Source organism: Gymnoscopelus braueri, assembly GCF_963280865.1.
Source record: "Gymnoscopelus braueri genome assembly, chromosome: 14".
Lineage (NCBI taxonomy): Eukaryota > Metazoa > Chordata > Actinopteri > Myctophiformes > Myctophidae > Gymnoscopelus > Gymnoscopelus braueri.
The window spans coordinates 4751839-4776896 of record NC_137619.1 but is presented as its reverse complement, the minus strand read 5'-3'; the positions used below and the strand labels follow the sequence as shown (position 1 = coordinate 4776896).

The 25058-nt window shown below is 41.9% G+C and overlaps 2 protein-coding genes across 3 annotated transcripts in view; one reads left to right on the top strand and one right to left on the bottom strand.

Annotated features, from left to right (window-relative positions):
- ankrd1a (ankyrin repeat domain 1a (cardiac muscle)) overlaps positions 1-25058 on the top strand; it is a 180486-nt gene that overhangs the window by 115374 nt on the left and 40054 nt on the right. The window lies entirely within an intron of this gene.
- Positions 593-21647, bottom strand: LOC308100403 (polycomb group RING finger protein 5-B-like). 2 transcript variants are annotated; one of them, XM_080449444.1, is made up of 10 exons: positions 21500-21647; positions 18739-19097; positions 17322-18682; positions 15912-16008; positions 14557-14612; positions 12848-12907; positions 5527-5663; positions 5080-5178; positions 4830-4919; positions 593-1350 (listed from the first exon to the last, which is right to left on the bottom strand). In XM_080449444.1, the coding sequence occupies exons 3-10, from the start codon at positions 17434-17436 to the stop codon at positions 1303-1305; spliced, it is 702 nt and encodes a 233-aa protein (XP_080305570.1). In that variant the 5' UTR covers positions 17437-18682; positions 18739-19097; positions 21500-21647; the 3' UTR covers positions 593-1302. The 2 variants fall into 2 exon arrangements, with proteins under 2 accessions (XP_080305570.1, XP_080305571.1); XM_080449445.1 differs by having other exon boundaries at positions 17322-18626.

Genomic DNA, 25058 nt, shown 5'->3' with positions numbered 1-25058 from the left:
TTTTTATAGATATCATTCTAAGATGGTTGAGGTTCTTGCATGATCACCGCAGTATAGCCTTCGACAGGAGAAGTCAAACTCTTCTGTAATGCCAGTGGTGAACAAAAAAAAAGAAGTGTTTAACTTAAGTCAAAGTACATGCAGTCATACAGTCGTCACATCAGAAAGAGAAAAGATGAGTCAATTCAAATATTTCCTCTGGTTTAACGATCTGGAGATTTCTCCTGTGTTGGTCACTGTAATACCATTTACATCCAGTAGGAAGCAGTCAGACATCTGTCTCTCAGCCTGCAGTTAAAGCTGCTATAGTGTCCTCTCTGCACTGGCTGCCTGTTAAATACACATGTCAACCTCACATCCCTATTTTGGGCATGCCATTATTCTCCAAAATTGTCCAAGATTTTGAAGAGGTTTGAAAATAGCAGCTCTACCCAGCTAAATGATTGATACTACAGGAACCAAATGGACCCTTACCAGTCTGTGACTTTGAGAGAGAGTCCATTGGTCCCATTTGTACAGGTGCTGGGAGTCAAACTAACACTGGAAAAAGGTTTAGGTTTGAACCTAAACAATATCACTCAGAAACACAAAATGACTATAAAATCAAGATTTAATTAAAAGCTACAGTTAGACAGGCAGGTATTGTACATTTAAAAATATCACGTTATGTCATATATTATTCTATGTAGCATAAAACTCTTTCTCTTCACCTTAACATTTCATACATAGTCAGCATCTGTACAAAAATACAATAAATCTCTTTCTCTGCACGTTGCGAGTGAATGTCTAAGCGTGTGTGTGTGTGTGTGTGTGTGTGTGTGTGTGTGTGTGTGTGTGTGTGTGTGTGTGTGTGTGTGTGTGTGTGTGAGCGGATGTGTGCGCGTGCATGTGTACAGTGTGGACTTTTGAATTCGATTTTCAAAATTTTGATTTGTAATATTCAAAGGAATAATCAAATGTTATGGAATATTCGTTGACAGTGTGTGTGTGTGTGTGTGTGTGTGTGTGTGTGTGTGTGTGTGTGCGCGTGTGAGTGTGTGTGTACGTACGTGCATGTGTACACAGTGTGGACTTTTGAATTTGATTTTCAAAATTTCTATTTTTATTAATTTATGTTCAAAGGAATAATCGAATATTATGGAATATTCGTTGACAGCCTTAGTGTGTGTGTGTGTGTGTGTGTGCACTCACATGAGTATCTGTGTGTGTTTACTATACTTGTGTACGTGTCTGTGTGTACTGTACTGTGTGTGCGCGCGCGTGTGTGTGTGTGTGTGTCGCTCCTTGCAGGCGTTGCTTCCTTCATCCAAAGTCGATGCGAGGTCGATATTCCAGAACCATGGGGTAGCTCTGCAACACATCAAACCACTTTCATTAAAACACTTTACATTAATCACTTTTTAACTCATTCACTGCCACGCACGTAATTAACGTAATTCACGTCTAAAATCCAACTCTGCCACGGACGTAAAGAACATTAGATTTTTGGAGGTATCAAAAAGGTCTTAAAGTAATACAATGCAGGTCCACAAATAACGATTTTTAGCAACCTCTGCTGGTCACTACCATCACTGCATGATATAGCGTTGTCCTGCATTACCCAGAATTCCATTTGTTTTTACCGGAAGACGGGAAGCGTTTCAAAAAGCGTTCTTTTAATTGTTTTATATTATCTGCGGATCGTTTCTCTTAGCCAGTGGAGCCTTAGTTACCGTGAGCTGTGTTTTCTTTTGCTGTTGTATTTCCATCTTCAAATCCTATAAAATGTCTTAAAAACAGCGTGAGATTCCTTTTTGTTATTCGCGCGGTAGTTCCTGGCCAAACAGGAAACCGGTGTGGTAGTTCCTGGCCAAACAGGAAACCGGTGCATTTCCGTTTCCGGCCAGATGACGTCATTTTCGCGGGAAACACGTCCCCGTCCACTTTCAATAGAAAATGTATTTATAAAAGGCTTTCGGGGGTGAAATTCATGCAGTGGGCGTTGTGAAACATTTGCCACTCACAAAAGATATACAATTTAACTTTAGTTTTTTGGAAAAAGTTACCTAGTATAACTTTAAACGTCCTTCAATTGTCACTTCACTGTCATCTGGGGACCCCCCCCCCCCCCTCCTCCAAAATCATGTAGGGACCCCCCCTGGGGTCCCCAACCTACATGTTGAGAACCTACTGGACCGAGGTGAATGGTGACGTCACCCATCAGCTTCTACAGACACCGTTTTGTACCGACGACACACCCCACAGCATTGTGGGTCACTGGGCTAATTGCCAACAGCTGTGTGTGTGTGTGTGTGTGTGTGTGTGCGCGTGTGCCCACCTGTTGGGTGATTACTGACGATGACTACATGCATTAACCCATTCAATCCGGGGAACGCATCTGTGTGTCATTTTAGATTTCTTTGGGCTATTCAAAAAATAGCAGATCTACAAGCTCATAGCGCGGCACAGAGTGCCGCGCTTTGAGCTTTGAGCTTGTCTGCTATTTTTGAAAAATCGTGAAAATGTGTGCAAATCTTTGAAAATATATATATTTTTTAAATCGAATATTTGTAACTCTAATCTTTGCTTCTGGAGGTCCCTGGAACAACATATTTTACAAGCATTCGTTTAAAAAATATACATATATTTAAAGATTTGCACTAATTTTCACGATTAAAAAAAAAAAATAGCAGATCTACAAGCTCGTAGCGCGGCACCAAGTGCCGCGCTATGAGCTTTTTGAATAGCCCAAATAAATCTTAAAAGGACACCGACGCGTTCCCCGTATCGAAAGGGTTAAGCTAGCTCACGTGTGTGACCGCCATACATAGAAGACATCTGTTCCTATCTGAGGAAACCTTAGCTTCTAAGACCATCTAAGACCAGCTATATATGTATACAGTAGAGTGTGTGTGTGTGTGTGTGTGTGTGTGTGTGTGTGTGTGTGTGTGTGTGCTCTAACCCTATTTAGATACGGTTTATATTTTTACCCGCTGATCTCACCGGTAGCCCGTTTGGCTAGCGGCATCCTGAGCAGCTAGCAGCTGCTACATGATGCTAATTTATCAATCTACTGTATCAGGCCGTCACCGTATCTAGTGACCTGCTGCAACCACACTGCTGTTCTGTTTCATTCCTTATGCAGCCTGTGTGTGTGTCCTGGTATATATTCTGTTAACCCATTACGAAGACCGGGAACGCATCTGTGTCATTTCAAGATTTCTTTGGCGTATTCCAAAAAATAGCAGATATACAAGCTCATAGGCTTGTAGATCTGCTATTTTTGAAAAATCGTGACAATGTGTTAAAATCTTTGGGGCTGGGACTCGATAAAAAAAAAAAAAACGAATTAATTAGAGGCTTTGTAATTAATTAATCATAATTAATCGCATTTTAATCGCATATCAATATTTGACCTGAGAACAGTGAAAAGCAATGTTTTCAAATGGATTTTGGCATACGTCTTTAAGTACATGTACTCAAGAACTGTACTTAAGTACAATTTTGACTCGAGTATTTCCAATTTCTAATTACTTTTTCTTCTACTCCACTACATCTCAGAGGCAAATACACTACAATTATTTGAAAACTTTAGTTACTAGTTACTCTGTAGATTATTATTACAAAACATACAGTAACCACTTAAGCCCTATCCTATGCAACCCGGAAATGAATGCTATTGGTTGGGCGGCTTGTCAATCAAGAGCGGGCGGGGGTGGGGAATGAATGCTATTGGTTGCGTAGCTTGTCAATCAAATCATCACAAGGTGGCCACACCCTTCCTACAGCATAGGAAGGGTCTCTACTTTATCATCAATTCTAAAATAAATGGGACCATAATTTAGGGGTGATGCAAAAAACGCATATCATGGTGATTGAAAGAAGACTTTCAACTAGCGACTGGAAGCATATCGTATTCATGACAATATTTATTAAAGGTATATTTTACTTTAAAAAAAAAAGTGGGTCATTTCATCGTCTACTCAGGCTTTTGGGAGCATCCCGGACAGTTTTTAAAGAGGTACTGCCATGGTTTTAAACTTTTTCTGTCTTTCCTGTGTCTATAAGGTTGATAGAACTTCATTAAGCCCCCTGGTGGTGTTTTTATGGTGTTTTATGTCTGCTCTGACTATTTTGAGTTTCTACCTGGAGGCTGAAACCTTGAGGGTCATAACGTGCCAATAGAAAAACAGCGCTTTAATGACGCAGATAAATATACCCTCCCCCTCATTATCATAACCCAACAGGTGTGGGCATGAGGAGGAGGAGGGACTAGGACAGGAGGCGGAGGGACTGATTCAGGTGGGAGGTGCTGAGGTGAGAACCAGGTATACTTAATGAACTGGAGGCGTGTCCACATAAAAACATAATTTGAACACTTTCTGTACACTTTTTTGAAAAAAATCTTCCTCCTAGTATAACCATAATACCTGATGATCATGTTTTAGGGGGGGGGGGGGATCACGGAAATCACGGCACCCCGTCTTTAAGTTTCTTGATTCAGTATTTAGATATTTGATATTCATTTTATCTGAAACGCCCCCTTCCTATACAAACCCATTGACTCCATTTCAACCATGATAGATTCATTGAAAACACACGTCCTTGGTTCTGGTGACTGATAATGTCCTTCTAATGTGTTCTTTTCTATATTTTGGGGGGGAAATAAATAAATTAAATTAAATAAATGAAAACGTAATTGAAACATGTACGTAAACACTTAACCATCCATTAGTTAAAGGCTCTGTTATGTTACAAATGCCACTTTCAAACTATTTTACATGTTTCCCCACAGATATAGGGCTTAAGTAGTTAAAATAAAACACACACAAACACACGCAGACACTTACATTGTCACTGTGAAGTCTCCATCGGGTCATATAGATGAACTCCAGGGTGTGATCTCTGCCCATGATCTCTCCATTACACAACACATCCAACTACACACACACACACACACACACACACACACACACACACACACACACACACACACACACACACAAAATCAATGAATCAATAATCCACAGTACTGTTGTGTTTCTGACCTGTCAATCAATCAATCAATCAATCAATCAATCAATCAATCATCCACAGTACCTCATATGAACTTGGCAGTTTAAGCTTGAGGCTGAGGAACTTCTTGATGGTTCCCACGGTAACGCGACTGGAACAACGAATGAAGCGCTTCATCAGGTCCTGATTGGACAAGAAGAAAAGAGAGGTGAGAAAAATGTGTCGCCTAACCTGGACTGGACAAGACACACATTATAACTATTAAAAACAGAGACAGCCAGACAGACAGACAGCCAGACAGACAGACAGACAGGCAGACAGACATACAGTGGTGTTGTCCTGGGCGTTGCAGTGCAGACAGAGAGACAGAGAGACAGACAGACAGACAGACAGACAGACAGACAGGCAGACAGACAGGCAGACAGACATACAGTGGTGTTGTCCTGGGCGTTGCAGTGCAGACAGAGAGAGAGAGAGACAGACAGACAGACAGACAGACAGACAGACAGACAGACAGACAGACAGACATACAGTGGTGTTGTCCTGGGCGTTGCAGTGCAGACAGTCCAGACAGATGGCGATCTGAGGGTCACTCCTGTGGTGGTCTTCATCGCCCTCATCACCATCATCTTCATCACCTGTCCTCAGCCTCACACACCTCACAGTGTCTACACACGCACACACACACACACACACACACACACACACACAGCAGTGTTAATTTCATCGACTAAAACTATGACAAAAAATTTTCATCTTCTACCTTTTTTCATTGACAAACATTTTATAAAAACTAAGCTATGATGACTAAAACTAATACTAAATATACTGACGATTTCGTCAACAAATACAAACTAGACTAAAGTGTTAGTGAGGAACTAGTGGAGAAGAGATCCAGTAGAACTAAAAGACAAGTCATCTTACGCTTGGCTGTGTACGAAAATAGCCGATCTACAAGCTCACAACGTGTCCCAACGTCGCGGCTATTTTAAACACAGCTAAGTATAAATGAGGAATTGTGACGCATCACGGCCCGCCAAAACAAAGGTGAAAAAAGAGAGGGGGACCATGGCCAACGAATATATATATAGTGTTTAAGTCGTTAATTCACCTACCGTAATTTTCGCACTATAAGCCGCACCTGAATATAAGCCGCAGCAGCTAAATTGAATGATTTGTACATATATAAGCCGCACTGGACTATAAGCCGCGGGTGTAAAATCCATAGATTTTTTTAGATTAGGAGGTCCCCTAGTGGCCGTTAGCTGTAAAAATCCATAAATAAGCCGCACCGTTATATAAGCAGCAGGGTTATATAACGGTTATAAATTGGAAAAAAGTCGCTGCTTATAGTCCGAAATTTACGGGTAATTATGTTCATGCAATGTACATCTAAATAAAATGCACGTGTTAAATAAATATTATGGGTTCACCTCTAATACATGGAGGCATGTTGTATTCCATTGTTGAATGGCATATTATTGTAAAGTTGTATCGCAGTGGTTCTCAAACATTTTAAAGAATTGAAAACTCATCCAAACTCGTCGACGGCAGGCTGCGCCTTGGCAGAATTCGACCAGTTAACTCGTCCAATGCAGGCAAAGAGTTAAAATGAGCTTGCTCTGAAAATGCACACGGCAGGCTGCCGTGTTAATATGAGGGTCCTTGACATTAACTCTTTCACTGCCAGACTTATTTATGGCTGCGTGCACCCACTGCCAGCGATTTTTTTGATTTTCTTACCTTTTCAAGTAGTCACAGAGTATTTATCTCCAGTATGATCAATCCCCTGATGGTTGCTAATCACTGAGGGTTTCACTGTGCTTCCGCAAAAAAATAAATTATGTCATGGCGACCTCCCGTTCACTTGTTATATGCCGTTGAAAATAGCATGTCTCGCCAAAAATACATTCTGTAGCAAAACACAGGAGCCGAGATACAGGATTTTTTAGTAATAAGTTAGCCAGGAAATGAATGGAGCAGTACATCTTCGGATGGAGTTATCTCCTGGTTCTTTGTGAGAGAGAAAATTCAAGTCATCCTTGGCAGTGAGGGCGTTATGACGATGTCTCGTCATAAGTCGTCCTTGTCAGTGAATGAGTTAATTGTCTTATAAAAGAGGGCGCTGTTCTCTGTCAACCCGAGTGATCAATTTCACTTTCCGCCTCACCCGGATTTCGGAAATAACGTCATCCGAAGATTTCCGCCTCCGTCCACTTCCTCTTTATTGGTTTCCTGGTAATGCTTTTTCCACTGTATTACGCGAGACATCCTATTTTCAACATGGTCTAAACAAATGAATGGACAGCTCCGGTTATATATGTATTTCTCTAGACAACGAACAGTGATCCACTTTTTGTTTACCAACGGTCTGACAAGCGATCACAATGTTTATAAATGTTCTGTGGCCAGTTGGGGAGGTGGGAAAGAAGTGCATGTTTGACGGTATCATGTTTGACGCAGTATCAAGAGTTCCACCACCAGGTACTGGTGCAGTTTTAATCCGGCTGCTGTCAGGATGCTGAATGAGGCATAAGCCTTGTTCAGCAGCCTGACAGCAGGCAGTGCAAAAACTTTTCTGGCTCTTCCTGAACACACCTGTGGATTATACCAGGGACAATGACTTGGACTTAGCTCCCCCTCGGACACACCTGTGGACTACACCAGGTACAAATGACTTTTTTGTTGCACTCCCTCATGGAGCTACTTGCGGATTATACTAGGGTCAGTCCACCCTAGGTGGACACGCACTGACCTTTTGCACCTTAATCCCATGTATAACGCACTGACCTTTTTTGGTCTTTTTATTGTGCTCTTTTTTTCTCTAAGCACCTTAACGTCCATATGTATATCATGCACAGTATAAGTATAACATGCACAGTATACATACATTGCTGCTATGCTCAGGCACCTTAGTTTTTTATTATCACTTTGTAAATATGTAGATAACTTGTCTGGCCTTCTGTTGCTCTCTTGTTTTGATCTCCTTCCCACTTGCCCCCCACCCCTCTTCTTCTCCCCCCCCCCCTCTTCTTTCTATGGAAATTAACGTTGCGATGGGAACGATGTACAAAAACGAATTTCACCCACTTTTTTACCTTGTAAACCTGTGATGTGACAATAAAACTGATTCTGATTCTGATATGCTGTTTTGAGCCTGCCTGCGACATGGAAAGTTACCTTGCGGGTGACATTTTTCTCCACTGGGGGTCGGCCACAGATCCTGTTTGTCTACACACACACGGTCCTACCATGGATCATACAGGATCAACATTTTCTGTGACCAGTTGAAAAGGTTAAAAAAACACGAAAACGCTGGCAGTGGGTGAGTTTATTAATGCACAATATATACTCTGGCAGTTAATGAGTTAATGATCACTTAATGATTGTGTTGCGGTTTGGAACAAACAGTATATTTTATGTTCCTATTCGTCACTATCAAGTCATTATTCAAGGTTATAAAGAAAAAGTTCCTATGTTTTTGTTTTAATTATATTAACTAGATGTCAGGGCCATCACATCTAGGCCCGATCCGTCCAGACAGCACTGGCCTAGTCACTGCACACACGTCATGCCAAGTCCGGCCCCTCTGGCCTCTCCTCTCCTCTCGGCTCCTCTCCTCTCCTCTCCTCTCCTCTCCTCCCTCCCCGCTTTGCTTTGCGGCCCTAACCTCTAGTCCCAACCTCCCAACCTCGGCCATGTGATAAAGAGGTCAGACTTCCTGTATCTGGTTGCTATGGCAACCTGCCAGATCAGGCTGAGGGTCTGATAGGCGAATCAGAGAATCAATCAAGCCGAGAGTCTGATCACTGATGGAGGTGGGGTGAGGAGCCTAAATCATAGGCTTAGCTCTGATCAACAGTCTGTGGCGGGTCATGGAGGCATGTGGAGTGATCCTGTGCTTGCGAATCCCGGACAAACTTTCAGAGCTTTTGTCAATTATATAGTAGTAAGATAATATGTTATATTATCAGAATCGTAGTAATGTGTGAATTATTTGGGGGCCCACTTGCAATATCCTTAGAGCCCACAGGTGTAGAATCACTGTTCTGGTCTGTTTTTTTCTGTTTTTTCTTCTTCATTTGCTTTTTTTCACGGCTGCCAGTTCCTGATGTTTAGTCAGATTCCCAAGCTCCAGACGTCTTAAAACTAGGACTTTAGTCTATAGGAAGTCCAGGCCACTCGGTGTCATCTACTCTACGATCATCAACATCCACTGGAACATCATTGTTTTATTTTGCATTTTTTCATTCTATTTACTTGTCTTTCTTTTACGTTTTCATCTTTCTGTTGTCATGGCTGCCAGTTCCCACCTGATGTTGTGTGGGAGTCCTGACTGCTCCAAACCGTTCTGAATAACTGCTAGCTTACATAACATCTTCAGACTAGGACTTACATGTAAGATATGTAAGATGAGTCGTGTTCCATAGAGGATGATACGATCTCCCACCATGCAACAGCACATGTTACCCCCGAAATATGGGCCTTTCCCCTTGGGCGCAACATTCCTCCAGGAGATGGTCTTGGGATTACATTTCCACAGATCATTGAACTGTCTTCTCAGACCAAAGTTGGAACCACCATATATATACAAATCTGGGCCTTTCCCCTTGGGCTCAACCTTCTTCCAGGAGAAGGTCTTTGGATTTAATTTCCACAGATCATTGAACCGTTGTTTCAGACCAAAGTTGATGCCACCATATATGTACAGTTCTCCATTGTAGGCAAAGGCTGCATGACCGTGACGATGTTCTGGAAGAAGCTGTGCAGAAGGTGTGTTCAGCCAGCAGTTGGTCTCTGTGTCAAACACTCTGATGTTGTTGTCCTGGTGCCCTCTACCCCCAAATACAAACATCTTTGTCCCGACGATGGTAGCAGAGTGAGATGATGAAACAGGTGCTGGAGTGCCTCTGGTGTTAATTAAAGACCAGACCTTTGTGGTGGTGTCCAACTTGTAGATGTCATTAGTGAGTCCAGTCAGCTGGTTGTATCCTCCATGGATAAACATGACCTTCTCAAAGACACAGGCTGAGTGGCCGGACCTCGCCTCTGGAACAGTTCCAGAAATCTTTGGCTTGAACCATCTGTGGGCGTCGACATCAAATGCATAAATAATATTGTCCCTGTTCCCCTTAATGGTAAACCAGTTGTTGTCATCCACTTCTCTCACACAATTCACTATCCCTCCCCAGATATAGATGATATCTTCTATCAGTACAGCTGTGTGTCTGTAGCGCATGGAGGGAACATCAAGGAAACATTCGCCTCTTCCAGTTGTCACTGGGGGCAACGTCATCCAGCACAAAGTCACTGTGTTGAATACGTGCACATCAATCTGATCCTTGTTGTAGGTCAGCCTGTTTTTGAACCCTCCAAATAAATACACCTTGTCCTCCACTGGCCCAGCAGCACAACCATAGAAGAAGTCTGTCTGTGGTCCTCTTTTCAGAGGCACTGACCAGCACAGCATCTCTATCTCTATATTTCTCTCTTTTCTTCTTTTGTGTATCACTCTGTCCACGTCTGTCTCTTCTCTGTCTCCGTGTGTCTCTCTGTCAACGTCTCTGTATCAGTGTCTCTGTCTTAATAAAATAGCCTCTCAATATTGCTCTTGTTGTCTCTCTAGATGTCTGTAACAGCTTATACAGGCTGACAAAGCTCTGGTCTGATGTCACTCACAACACAAACTGATGTCATGCATGTGTAACAACACTGATTTGTGCAGGTGTTTTTATCTGCACACATTTCTCTCTGAAATTACACTGGATCCACTGAATTCTGATGCTGCTTTCCAATCAAAACATTTCTAAAGCGAACGACAAGATAACCATGATTGATAAATTATGAAACTATGTAATCAATATGATTTAAAAAAAGTTTAACTTATACTCTCAGCTTACGATGGGAAATGTAATGTGCCGGGTTGCTGCTGGGCCAAACTCACTTTGCGACTCCTTCGTGAGAGGAAGTAAGAACTTGGCACTATGCCAAATGAAGGCTTGAATGTTTTGAAAATAAAAAAGATCTTCAAAATGAAAGCAAAACAATTAAAACAACCCCAGTGGCCAGGATGAAATGTTTGCTTTGTACGTTTCTGCAAACAAGAGATTCATTGAGTTTTCACGTTTCTGGATGCAAAAAATATTTACATATCAACATTTCTATATGGCTGCCTATAAATAAAATCTTTCTGTTCTTGTAATAGCTCGTATAAATTATATATTTTATCAAACACCAACATATTATTTTGAGAATGTGTTACAGGTTTGATGCACATATGTTTCTCTTTAGTGAGACTCAGACTGCAGCTCATATAATATCTTTGCTTGTGTTTTTCCGTATTCAACAAGGCAGTCATGTAAACAAACACACAATGTCATCGTACAGCTAAACAGTGACACTAAAGGATGTTTTTGAAAACGTTTGAGGCGAGAAATAGGCAATGCTGTAACATAATATGTTATGCTATATTATGTCACTGCATTGAATATAAATATAATTATGAACGTCTAGATTCATATTTAATCAAAACTTCCTGCCTGGGTTCTGTGAGCCGACCTGTTGCACTGGATGCTCCTGGCATGATATTTCTTTACCATAAACAATTAAATACTTTTATAATCAATGAAATCCTAACCATGGTGTTTTGCCAATTATTTGGGGGCCAACTTCCAATACCCTCACGGCCCACAGGTTCCCTCACTGCCTCACTGCCCACTGTAAGTCAGTGATGACCTACAGTTTTGTGTAGGTCAGTGTGACACGATGTGAGCTTGTAGATCTGCCTATTTTTGCTGCTTGTGTGCGACATTGTGACGAAGTAGGGCATTAATTTACGAAAACACATACAAGTTAAAGTACAGAGACGAGAGATTTCTGCCCGACAGCAACAAACAATTAGTTTGATTAAACAAATAATATCTTTAACACCCCAAAAACATCCAAATCTGATGCACTCGGATGTATTGGCCACGGACCCCAATCTGAAAATATTAAGTGCCAGGGACCCCCCCCCCCCCCCCCCCATACACGATTTGAGTTAAATGAAGCATAGCGTTAGTTCATGCAGGACACGGAAGTCGTGCACGCCAAAGCTGTAACCAGCGGGCAGTCAGCTTTTCTATTCCCCATTCACAGCTCAGCTGGTCATTACGTCACACACTCATACTCCAATCACAGCCCACACATTAGCAACAAGGTTCCTTTAAATACGGTTCGAATTCTCTAGGTCTCTGCTGGTCTTGCTGCTGACCACTTCTGCTAAGCTGCCTCCTCCACCCCAGCCTCCACCTTTTTGATTATAGTCTACAGGCTCAAATACTTGTGATTATTATGTATATCTGATTGTTTAAAGTCTGCATAGGCTAAAATACTGTTGATTATCATGTATATCTGCTAAGTCATCTAATATGTCAATATACTGCTTATTGTTCATATTGTATCCCTATGGGGATTTGTATAAGCTTTCTCTGAATATATGCTTAGCAAGCTGCTTCGACAAAATTCAGTGAATATTCTCCCGAGAGCGGGAGCTTTAATGCCAAGCTTAATTGTTTCCATTTGTGTCAATAAATGGTGAACTGAATCTACTAAGACGAGAGTGTTTCTGATTGAAATATAAATATTCAATTTTTTTCCTTTTTTTTTTTAAATAGCCGATCTACAAGCTCACAACGCGTCACGACGTGACACGTTGTGAGCTTGTAGATCTGCTATTTTCAAATACCCAATACATATAGGTGTTAAAGTGGTTAAACTGATTGTGATGCTATATTAACACATTTTTCTGGGGGTCCCCGTCCGGACCCCACTTTGGGAGGAAGCACTGTTTCAGCACAGGAAGTGTTCCTACCCTGTCCATAGTCTCTGGGCTGCTTCCTCTTCCAGAACTCTACTTCCTGCCGCTCTTCCCCTGGTTCAAACAAAAAAGAGAAGAAGAGTTAAAGAAATACTGGAAGAAAATGTCTTATTTTCTTCTTCTCACCCCGTGAAGCCTTGAATTCATGCAGGTTTTTACCAGGTTACAAAACCTGGTCTACATCTACACTCGCTAGTCCTGACTTTTGCGTCACTTTTTCCTCATTGGCTGGTCCTTTGGCCAATGAGGGCTCAATGTCCTCTCCGAATATGGGATCTAAAGACGACCCACAATACTGTGTTCGGCCACTGTATGTAACTCTATGGTAAGTGGCGCTGTTGCTCAATGTCCTCTCAGAATATGGGATCTAAAAACGTTGCCATGATTAGTGAGAGAAATAAGCAACCATATGGGATCTAAAAACGTTGCCATGTTTAGTGAGAGAAATAAGCAACCTGGTATAATATGACAATATGTCATATCTTGTTTTTGTTTTGTTTGTCACTGGCCGTCTCTCCCTTGGGCAGCCTGAGCGGCAGGCTACAAACACTATAGCCCTATGCTGCACGCGTATTACTTAACTCATTCAGTGCCAGAATTATTTCTGGTTGTGTTGTCCCAGTGCCAGAGCCAAAAATACATTGTAAAAAAAAAAGTGCTTAGGAAGCGAGATACAGCCTTTTTCAGTAAGATGTCAAACAAGAAGTGAATGGAGCAGCAAATCTTCAAATCATGATATCTTGGGTTCTGAACATTAAAATAAATAAATAAAATAAAAATCACATTGGCAGCCTGGGCTTATACAAACGTGACGTCGGTGACGTCAATGGCACTGAATGAGTTGTTAATGGTAACTAGATTCTACCAAGCCCCGCCCTGCCTGCCTTGCGATTGGCTGAATGCAAAAAAAAAACGAGAAAACAATGACTCCGCCCCAAGAGGGTACGGTGGGGGCGTTATCACATTGTAATACAGCCCAAAACCCATTTTTTTAAACTGGTCTAGTGGCATGCTTCGCTGAGCATTGGACTGCCGACCCCAACCCCCTGTGATCAAATCCGGCTGCCGGCACTCTTTTTTCCGACAACCGTGGACAATTTCTTTTTGCCGCTAAAGTATAGAGGCGTGCCACGAGAGGCACCACCGAGCGAGCTAAAGCGAGCAAGTTGCCGTGCCGAACGTTGCTGGAAATCAAACACCAAATGCCTTGATAGGAGCTTTCTCCACTCTGCTATAACAACATGGAACAGCCTTCCCCCTGCAGGTTGTTGGAGACATTACATCAAGTAGTGTTCATGCCTTTGAGAGGCTGAACAAACACCTCCTCAGTATGTGACTGTAATCCCATGAAGCTCAAGGACATTAAATCATCAAACATTACCCTGACTGAGTAGCTGCAGATCAGTGACAGGTTCTTTGAATGTTATTCATAACGCCTGTATCTGTGCATCTGCTTAATAATAATACAAATAAAAACATCAGTGAGTGAGATTCCAGCGTTTCATATAGCCTGAAGGGATGGGACCTTCTGATTGGTTGAGACAACGTTTCAGACTGAAGATTCTAAATAAAATGACCCAGAAAGCCATTTCTCCACGACTTTAAGGCTATTTTCACAATTTGTCATTGATGTTCTATTGTTTTGCTTGATAATAATTGAATTTGAGAGACAGACAGACAGACAGACAGACAGACAGACTCACTTTCTCTGAGGCCTGGAACCAACTTAAAGATGATCTCCTCCAGGGTGTTGTCCAGCCTGTACACACATAACTATTATTATTACTTAGTACTATTGTTGTTATATTGTCATTATTAGTGGTATTGGTTCCATTATTATTTAGTGTTATTGACATGTTCAGACAGAGGGGGAAAAGATGCAGAAAAAAATGTTTAAAAAAAAGACTGACAGACGGACACACAGACAGACAGACAGACAGACAGACAGACAGACCTCAACATCTCCAGAGGGTTGATCTCAGACAGACAGACGTACAGACAGACAGATAGACAGACAGTAGTACAGACAGACAGACGTACAGACAGACAGACGTACAGACAGACAGACGTACAGACAGACAGACAGACAGACAGACAGACAGACAGACAGACAGACAGGCAGACAGACAGGCAGGCAGACAGACGTACCTCAACATCTCCAGAGGGTTGGTCTCAGACAGACAGACAGACAGACAAACAGACACACAGACAGACAGACAGACAGACTGACAGACCTCAACATCTCCAAAGGGTTGGTCTCAGACAGACAAACAGACAGACAGACGTACAGACAGACAGACAGACGTACAGACAGACAGACAGACAGACAGACGTACAGACAGACAGACAGACAGACCTCAACATCTCCAGAGGGTTGATCTCAGACAGACAGACAGACAGACAGACAGACAGACAGACAGACAGACAGACAGACAGACAGACAGACAGACGTACCTCAACATCTCCAGAGGGTTGGTCTCAGACAGACAGACAGACAGACAGACAGACGTACAGACAGACAGACAGACAGACAGACAGACAGACAGACAGGCAGGCAGGCAGACAGACAGGCAGGCAGGCAGACAGACAGACAGACAGACTGACAGACGTACAGACAGACAGACAGACAGACAGACAGACAGACAGACAGACAGACAGACAGGCAGACAGACAGACAGACAGACAGACAGACAGACAGACAGACAGACGTACAGACAGACAGACAGACAGACAGACAGACAGACAGACAGACAGACAGACAGACAGACAGACAGACAGACGTACAGACAGACAGACGTACAGACAGACAGACGTACAGACAGACAGACAGACAGACAGACAGACAGACAGACAGACAGACAGACAGACAGACAGGCAGACAGACAGACGTACAGACAGACAGACAGACAGACAGACGTACCTCAACATCTCCAGAGGGTTGATCTCAGACAGACAGACAGACAGACAGACAGACGTACAGACAGACAGACAGACAGACAGACAGACAGGCAGACAGACAGACAGACGTACAGACAGACAGACAGACAGACAGACGTACCTCAACATCTCCAGAGGGTTGGTCTCATGCACTTGGATTCCACATCTGGGACACTCGTTGCTCTCCTCAAAGTGCTGAACGATGCAGCTCTTACAGACTGGAGGGCAGAACCACACAGACAACACACAATATTAACTCTGTACCAATGACGGGTGGGCCGCGTGCATTTTCGGAGCCCGTTTATTAGGCATGTAACGATTTATCACGAATCGATTTAAATCGATTCAAACGGGTGTTGCCTAATGCCTAATTTGCATATTTGAATATACAATTTCAGAAAACTTGTAATACGATAAATCATTGTCTTCATGTAAGTAATCAACTCAGGAAGTTTCATTATAACTCTTTTTTACATTTTGTAATTTTTTCACCTGTCGTGTACGTATGGGGAAAATAACAAAATGTGTGATAAACATGAAAAAGCTACTCCTGTGGAGAGGTTATCATATATTTATTTACTCGTATTGACCCTATGAACAATTTAATATAGGTATGGTTTTGCCCACTCTTTCGATAATGAAATCTTGTCTGGCTCATGGACTAATTAGCGCAAGCGTGAAAAAAATCTAAATACAGCTGGTAGTGACACCGCTGAACAACACACGTTGAAAGGCTAGGATAAATATACCAAGGATTGGACAGTGATGTCACTGTTATGCAACGCGGAAGTAGCACGGATGTACACCATTATGTTAGAAGCTGTTTATAAAGATACCAAGGATTCGTCAGTGATGTCACCGACGTGTGAAAAGACGTGCAAAAGAAAATACAGGATCTTTGTAAGAGAATTGATGAATAGTTTTCAGTCATTTGTTACTGTATTGAAAAGAGAATAAGAGAAAACAAAGTATTGGAGAAAAAAAAAGAACAGAAAAAAAATGTGTGTAAGGGGAATAATTAAAAAAACAATTGTTTGGAAAAAAATTAGTGTTTAAAAAATCGTGACAAATCGTATCGTGAACCTAATATCGTGATTCGAATCGTATCGTGAGTTGAGTGAATCGTTACATGCCTACTGTTTATTGTAATGATCAATCTGAATTAACGACAAGAAAAACAACAACCGAGATAATCGACTTTTAGATTTCGCCCTAGACAGGAAGCGGATACGATCGGAAAAAACGGAACCTGGATAATTCCGTTTCCGGTGGTGCTACCGGAAACGGAAGTGGATCGAAAATTTCAGAAAGTGAACTTAAAAAAAAAAAAAAAACACCACTTCGCGTAGATCGATTGTTCTGGCTTGGATCGATGGAACTAACATAATACATGTATTGTTCCTATTCACTTGAAATCGTAGTGTTTTGACAATTAGTCTTGGGGGCCCACTTGCAATATCCCCCCGCCAGGGGCCACAGGTTGGGAACCACTGAACTAGACTAAAAACGGGAGTCGGGCAGAGCTACTCACAGGTGTGTAGACACTCCGTCACGGTGGTGGGTTTAATCAGATACCCTCCACACAGGTAGCAGGTGATGAAATGGTTAAAATCCTGAACCAGGTGCTTCCTTCCTGTCGCCGCCATGTTTGGGGGAAAAAAAAACAGGATGCTTGACCCGAGCGTCCGTGAAAGGTCAGGGGTTAGAGGTCAACAGAGTCTCACTCGGGTCCATCCATCCCGAGCAGACGGAACATTTATGTTCTACAACGTAATGTGTGAGTTTTCAAAGGGGGGGGCGGCCGGCTACTCGCTTAGAGATATACGAGCTGCTCCTTCACTTGGAGAGGAGCCAGCTAAGGTGGTTTCGGGCATCTAGTACGGGTGCCTCCCGAGCGTCTCCCTAGGGAGGTCCTCGCTGCACGTCCCACTGGGAGGAGACCCCCTGGCAGACCAAGGGCCAGATGGGGGGGGGATTATATCTCCACACTGGCCTTGGAACGCCTCAGGAGGATCCCCCAGGAGGATGTGGCCAATGGGAAGTCTGGAGCTGTCTGCTGGAACTGTTGCCCCTGTGACCCGACTCCGGATAAGCGGTTGAAGATGGATGGATGGATGGATGGATGGATGGATGGAACTCACACCTAGTAGCTAATGTTAATGTCTACTATCTGTGTCCTTTTAGGTGAAGTCCACGAAGGGAACGTCTGTCCTCAGCACAGTCGAACTTTGAATGGACATTTAACGTAAGTGTAAATACGATCAACACAGGGGTCAATATGTGCTTGAGAGCAAATCTACCGTCACGAGGCTGCCCGTGTAAATATGTGTATATCGTATCCCTGTATCGTTGTCAAATGACAACGCACGGCCATGAACACTTCAAATATTACATCTCAAACTAGCAGAGGTGGGACAAAGTCACTGTTTTTTGCAAGTGCAAGCAAGTCTCAAGTCTTTGCTCTCGAGTCCAGAGTCAAGTCCCGAGTCAAGACATGCAAGTCCAAGTCCTGAAAACTGTTAGTTTCGAGCTCCAAAGTCCTAAGCTTGTTGGAAGGTTTTAAGTGACTTGAAAAGGCTTGAAGTCTCAAGTCAAGAGAGAGGGTTCAAGTTCAAGTCAAGTCAAGAGTCATTGGCGTTGAAGTCCAAGTCGAGTCCAAGTATATTTTTTTATTTGATCAAGTAAGTCTAAAGACATCCTCAGTCCATGTCGAGTCTCACTCAAGTCCAAGTCTCAGGTCCACACCTCTGCTAACTAATGATAAACCACTGTAGGATGACCTTGGTAGTAACGTTACAGTATATTAATAACTAATGATAAACCACTGTAGGTTGACCTTGGTAGTAACGTTACAGTATATTAATAACTAATGATAAACCACTGTAGGTTGACCTTGGTAGTAATGTTACAGTATAATAATACATATTGATGAACCACTGTAGGTTGACCTTGGTAGTAATGTTACAGTATATTAATAACTACATGACCGGCAGAGCGATCATTTTGTCCTCAAACGCAGGAATTTGACTCCCAGAGATGTTTGGAGCTTTAAGATCTATGGGTGTAGGTCTTTGGCGTGTGGACCGAAGGTCCAACAGGTCCCAGTGGAGTCCAGTTCTCTCCGACAGTCTGGCGGACTCAGCGATTCCTCGAGGCTGACGTGGAGTCCATCGCTGGTCATCTTTGAAACGCAGAGGTTCAAGGGTCACAGAGGCGGGTCGTCTCCTGCGGTGACCTCGTTGGCGCGGTCGTGAATCTCCCGGGTGTTGAAGGTCATGATGACATGGTGGACGTGGTGTTCTTCATTCTGTCACACACCCACACAGAAGACAAAGACTTTAGAGCAGGGGTGATGCTATAAAATAAAAACGAGGGGATCCCCAGCAAGATGTGTTAACAGAGCATCACAATCATTTTAACCACTTTATCCATTTATACTTTGCCCATTCAAAAATAGCAGATCTACAAGCTTGTACATCTGCTTTTTTTGGAAAATCTTCCCTTCTGGGGGTCCATGGCACAACAATACCTTTTCGACTATATCGATTTGTGGGTCCTTGATTTGAAAAGGTTTGAGAACCACCGCGTTGTGTGTGTGTGTGGTTGGATGAGCCCCATGCAGTGAAACAATAATCATATTTGAACTGGGGACCCCCCAAAATCATCATATTTGAACTGGGGACCCCGCAAAATAATCATATTTGAACTGGGACCCCGCAAAATAATCATATTTGAACTGGGGACCCCCCAAAATAATCATATTTGAACTGGGGACCCCCCAAAATAATCATATTTGAACTGGGACCCCCCAAAATAATCATATTTGAACTGGGGACCCCCCAAAATAATCATATTTGAACTGGGGACCCCCCAAAATAATCATATTTGAACTGGGACCCCCCAAAATAATCATATTTGAACTGGGACCCCCCAAAATAATCATATTTGAACTGGGGACCCCCCAAAATAGTGAGGATATTTGAACTGGGGACCCCCCACCCTGACAAGCACTTGGAATTGTTGAAGTTGAGGCATTACATTTAGTTTGACTCGATTCCACAGATAAATATTGTGAAAATGTACACGTTTTGCCTCCTTCTTCTTATTTTTTTTGACAATATGGCCATCGTTTGACCAGAAACTTGATTACTTTAGAATGCAATAATGGTCTCCCCACCCCCCACCCCGCAAAAAAAGTCATGTGGGAACCCACTGATATATGGTGTGTGCGTATGCGTATGCGTGTGCGTATGCGTGTGTGTGTAGGTGTGTGTATGGTGTTTCCAGTAAAGCATGTGTAGCATTAGTCACTCTACTCCTCTCACATCATGACTCATCAGCTTTATAAATATCTGCGTGATTATACAGCCCACATCGTTATTATCCTGTAATCCTTATTACTCTAACGAGATAATAATAATAATAATAATAATAATAATAAATGTAATAATAATAAGGGTAATAATAATAATGATAATGATAATAATAATAATAATAATAATGATAATAATAATAATACATTAGAGGTCATTGATTTGCTCCTTAGCATGTAGAGGAGTAGAACTGTAAGTTTAGTGCGTTGCCGTAACCTTATTTAAGGAAGGGCCGCGCTGGACGCCGGGGATGCGCCATGACACTAACCTCGCACCGGAAGTTGGATGAAATACATGGCAGTGAATGGAGGCGGCTGGAGCGCTTTGTGAACAAAAGCTATTTCTGAACGATTGTGACCGTTGTCATATAATAGGTTCAGGAATATAAAAGAAGTTGCACGTTATATATCGTTTTTTTGTAATCACTTTCAATTCCCGGGGCCCAAACTAGTGAAAACAGCCGATCTACAAGCTCACAATGCGTTGCAGAGCTTGTAGATCTGCTATTTTCACTACTTCTAAAACATATTTTAATGCATTTTTAAATGGAATTTATATATTTTTTACGGATAATTTTATTGTGAAAAAAAAACTAAAAAAGAAATTGAAAATCTTTTGAAACATTTATATTTGTATAAAATAAGAAGTTAAAAGAAGGGATAAAAATGGCTCCACGACCCACAAATGGGTCCCTCCCGACGCCACACCTTGGGAACCCTAACCTCAAAACCACGCCCACCTGGGCGAAACGCCTGGGAAAGAAAGAGGGAGTCCCCAGACTCACCACCATCACACACACACACACACACAGCGGAACCATGAGCGCCAGGAGTCATGTTTTCCGCACGGAGGGGTGGCAGCAAAAGCATGACGTTACGACGCTCGTGTCGCCGTCACGACGTCAAATAAAGAAGTCACGCTTTTTACGTCACCACGTACGTTGGCCGTGTCAAAACAACATCAATGGAAGACACACACACTACACGCACACACACACACACACACACACACACTACGTACTACACACACAGCAGCCATGCATCGGGGGCTTTGCAGAAAGTTGCAGTCAGAGTGTGAACGCATGGCGCGAGACACTGACTGCACGAGCCTTAACACACCTGATACATAGTATCACTCAATACATTAAATAACATCAATAACGTGCGACGTTTGTAACAGAATGTATAACAAGACAGAGAGAGAGTTAGAAGTTTGTGGAGGGCTAGTATTAGTCTGTGTCGTCATGGTAAATAGCCTGCGAGAGGTGTGTGTGTGTGTGTGTGTGTGTGTGTGTGTGTGTGTGTGTGTGTGTGTGTGTGTGTGTGTGTGTTCTTACGTGTTGAGGAGGAGCAGGGAGGTCTCATCAGAGAGAGAGAGAGGAGCAGGTTGTTGTTGAGGAGGATCTGCTTTAATGTTGCTGATGAGGATGAGGAGGATGAGGAGGAGGGTGATGTGTAAAAAAAAACAGAAAGCTCTCTCCTCTCTCTAAACACGGAACTGAACATCCAGTCTGCCCAGTAAAGACCGCCCACTGGGAGGAACACACACACACACACACACACACACACACACACACACACACACACACACACACACACACGCTGAAAGTGAGAGTGAGTGTGTGGTTTGGTATTCTGGTGACGCACTTCGTGATTCTTCCTATGAACTTCAGAAATAAGTGTGCGTATATATATTTATTAAATATATTACATTTTAAATATCATTATGAAATATTAAATATGATTAAATAATAGTATGTATAAAATATATAAAATATTATTATGAAATATATATATATATATATATATATATATATATATATATATATATAATTTGAGAGGGACAGCGCATATTAATGAACACCACACATACAATGCAATGTAAATACGCCGGATTTAGCAAGAATGCTCATTTCCATTCTTAGTCCCCATACAGAAAACAAGCAACATTACAAAAAGAGCACATAGAAACATGAAGGGTACAAACAGAAGAAAAAAAACAGCAGTGAAAAAGTGTTGACCTAAAATACCAGAGACTCAGGAAAACTAAAAAGAGAAAAAAAGAGGGGGAAACCTACATTTAAGCATATTTAAAAATGTTTACTTGTTTGATTATCCATGATCCATCCTTTTATTTGGATCTTAAAGGGATAGTTCACCCCAAAAACATTTTTTCTTCTTTCGATTAGTCACCCCATGGAGACTTGAATTCATGGCTATTTCTTTTTAGTTTTTGTCGCATTCCTAAGCCAATAATTTGATGACCAGCAGTTCCGCTAGGACCTAGAGACCTAACGGAACCGCTGCCGGTCATCAAATTATTGTCTTAGGAATGAGACAAAAACTAAAAAATATCCATTAATGTCCATGAGGTGACTAATCCATAGGAAAAAAAATATTTTTGAGGTTGAACTATCCCTTTAAAAGATGTAAAGGATGGACTCTCTTATATTAGTGGGTAGATTGTTCCAAATTGTGCTTCCTTGAACTGAAAAGGAATTGCGTCTAGACTGCACCTCACAATCCCCTCTGGTGATTATTATTATATAATATAATAATAATATAATATAATAAATGGTGACGGCCCTTGTACTAATGCCCGCATCGGGCTTCCTTTTTATAAATTCCTCCAGAGGAGGTGGGACATAAAGCATGTTAAATGTTATACACGGCACATGCCTGTTTAAGGAGCTTCCAGTTATCAAAGGTTAAAAACATTTTTTTTTTAGGATGCTGCATGTGATGGTACCTATGTGTTTTTGTAATCAATACCTTTATGGCTCTTTTATATAGCTGTTATAGGGGCTTGAGTGTCGTCAACCCTGACTTCAGCTTACTATATATATATATATATATATATATATATATATATATATATATATACACTTTAAAAAAACATAGACAGACAGACAGACAGACAGACAGACAGAGATAGACATAGGATATATAGACAGACAGACAGACAGACAGACAGACAGACAGACAGACAGACAGACAGACAGACAGACAGGCAGACAGGCAGACAGACAGACAGACAGATGTAGGATAAATATAGAGAGACAGACAGACGCAGTAAAATGTATGTATTTATATCTAATGCATATTTTATGGCTGTTATATTGGAGTGTATTCATCAGCTGCTATTGCTTAGGATGGGTGGGGAGATGCAGGCTGATCGTTTATGCATTAGATATACACATCCTCATGTATTCAGCAGGCTCAAATAAATCACAATTATCACAACTATGAATTTGTCATTTTCTGAAGAGCACAATTAGAACATTTATGAATGTAGTTTAATGTTTTGCAACAGAGTTAAATTTGTACAACACACAGAGGGGAAGACATTTTTAACCATCAGCTTTATCCTCGTCATATAGCCGTGGGAAGTGGGGGTGCTGAGGGGGCTGCAGCACCCCCTGGAAAAAAAGTATGAAAAACATTATAATTATTATTATTCATATTTTTTTTGCATAATGTGCCTGTTGTTGTTGGTCGTTATTTGGGGGGGATTTAGTGCAATAAGTGTTCTGGAACCGAATTAACCGAATTAAATTAACAAAATAACCCCAGAAACCGCCCAGAAACCACAAACACACGCTATAGGCACGCATGCACGCGCGTGTGCATACAGCACCCGTAACCTATAACGTCTTCCCACGGCCCTGCAAACAGGGAAAATAGCAGATCTCAATGGTTTTGGGAGAGAAAAACATTTTCAAAAATGTTGCAAAATTTGTCCAGAATAAAGGTTATTGTCGTATTTATTAGAAATTCCGTGAGGGCCCACCTGAATATCTTGAAAGCATTCACGGCCCACCCATTTGTGTGGGCCGTGTGCATTTCCATGGCCTCCATGACATTCCTGTAAATACTCCTGTAAAGTATAGCTAGCAGGCTGCATAAGGCTGACCTTATAGTACGCAGTGATGTAAGCAATACAGCTGCAGCTTTTCAAATTAATCAGCATTAAATCATCATATACAGTTTTTACAGGTGTAAATCAGTGGGTGAAGTTCCTGTTGATGATTTGAATAAATAGGACCACAATGGAATCAAGTCCCCAGGACTTTTCTTGTGCTTTTAGCCTTAATAGAGCACCGAAGTCCTGACGTCACTCGTTCATCCCCAGGTTTGCGGAAGTAATTTCTCTATGGAGAATAACATTGGGTCATCTTAGAATCATCTCATATAAGAATTGTGGTCCAAAAATAAACACCGCGTGTCGGCGTTATTGTCAGGAAGGAGGTTCTGTATAGTTTATGATAGTCAGTCACTTATAGTTGATACAGTCTGTTTCTGGCGAAAATGTAACTAATTTGGCGGAAGTAACATTAGCGTTTTCTCACCGTCAGTTGATGCTTCATATCCATAAGAGTCAACCCGCCGTGGTCATTTGTTTATTTTTGGAACACAGTTCTTATTTGACGCGATATTAAATACGTCTATGGGATTCAGAACGGGGGTGGAAAACTGCGAACCAGGTAGACAAACAAAGGATGTGTAAATGACGTCAGACTTCGGCGGTCTATGTCTGACTGTTCCACATGCTCTTTTACATTTCTGACTAATAAAGCATTCTATCAATCAATCAAAAATAACCAGGTAGATGGTAGTGTCCCTATCATAGACTGTATGAAAGAGATGGACAAAGCCAGACCGCTGGTTTCTACAGGCCGAAAATGAAGCCGATTGTTCAGGAATTAGAAATCCGCCATCTCTAATATAAGCCCAAAAAGCACGTCGGGAACAGGAACCGGAAAACAATCCCCAAAGAATGCTATTGGTTGTGTAGCTTGTCAATCAAATCATCCCGCCCCTCCTAGAGAATAGCCTACTTTATCGTCAATTTTAAAATAAATGGGACCATAATTTAGCATAACGCATATCATGTTG

Excerpts from the sequence above, each read along its gene's own strand:
- LOC308100403 (XM_080449444.1), bottom strand. The coding sequence starts at position 17,436 with ATGGCGGCGACAGGAAGGAAGCACCTGGTTCAGGATTTTAACCATTTC. Across the intron at positions 14,613-15,911 it reads AACCCTCTGGAGATGTTGAG|GCTGGACAACACCCTGGAGG; the intron begins GTACGTCTGTCT and ends ATGTGTGTACAG. Across the intron at positions 4,920-5,079 it reads AACTGCCAAGTTCATATGAG|TTGGATGTGTTGTGTAATGG; the intron begins GTACTGTGGATG and ends GTGTGTGTGTAG.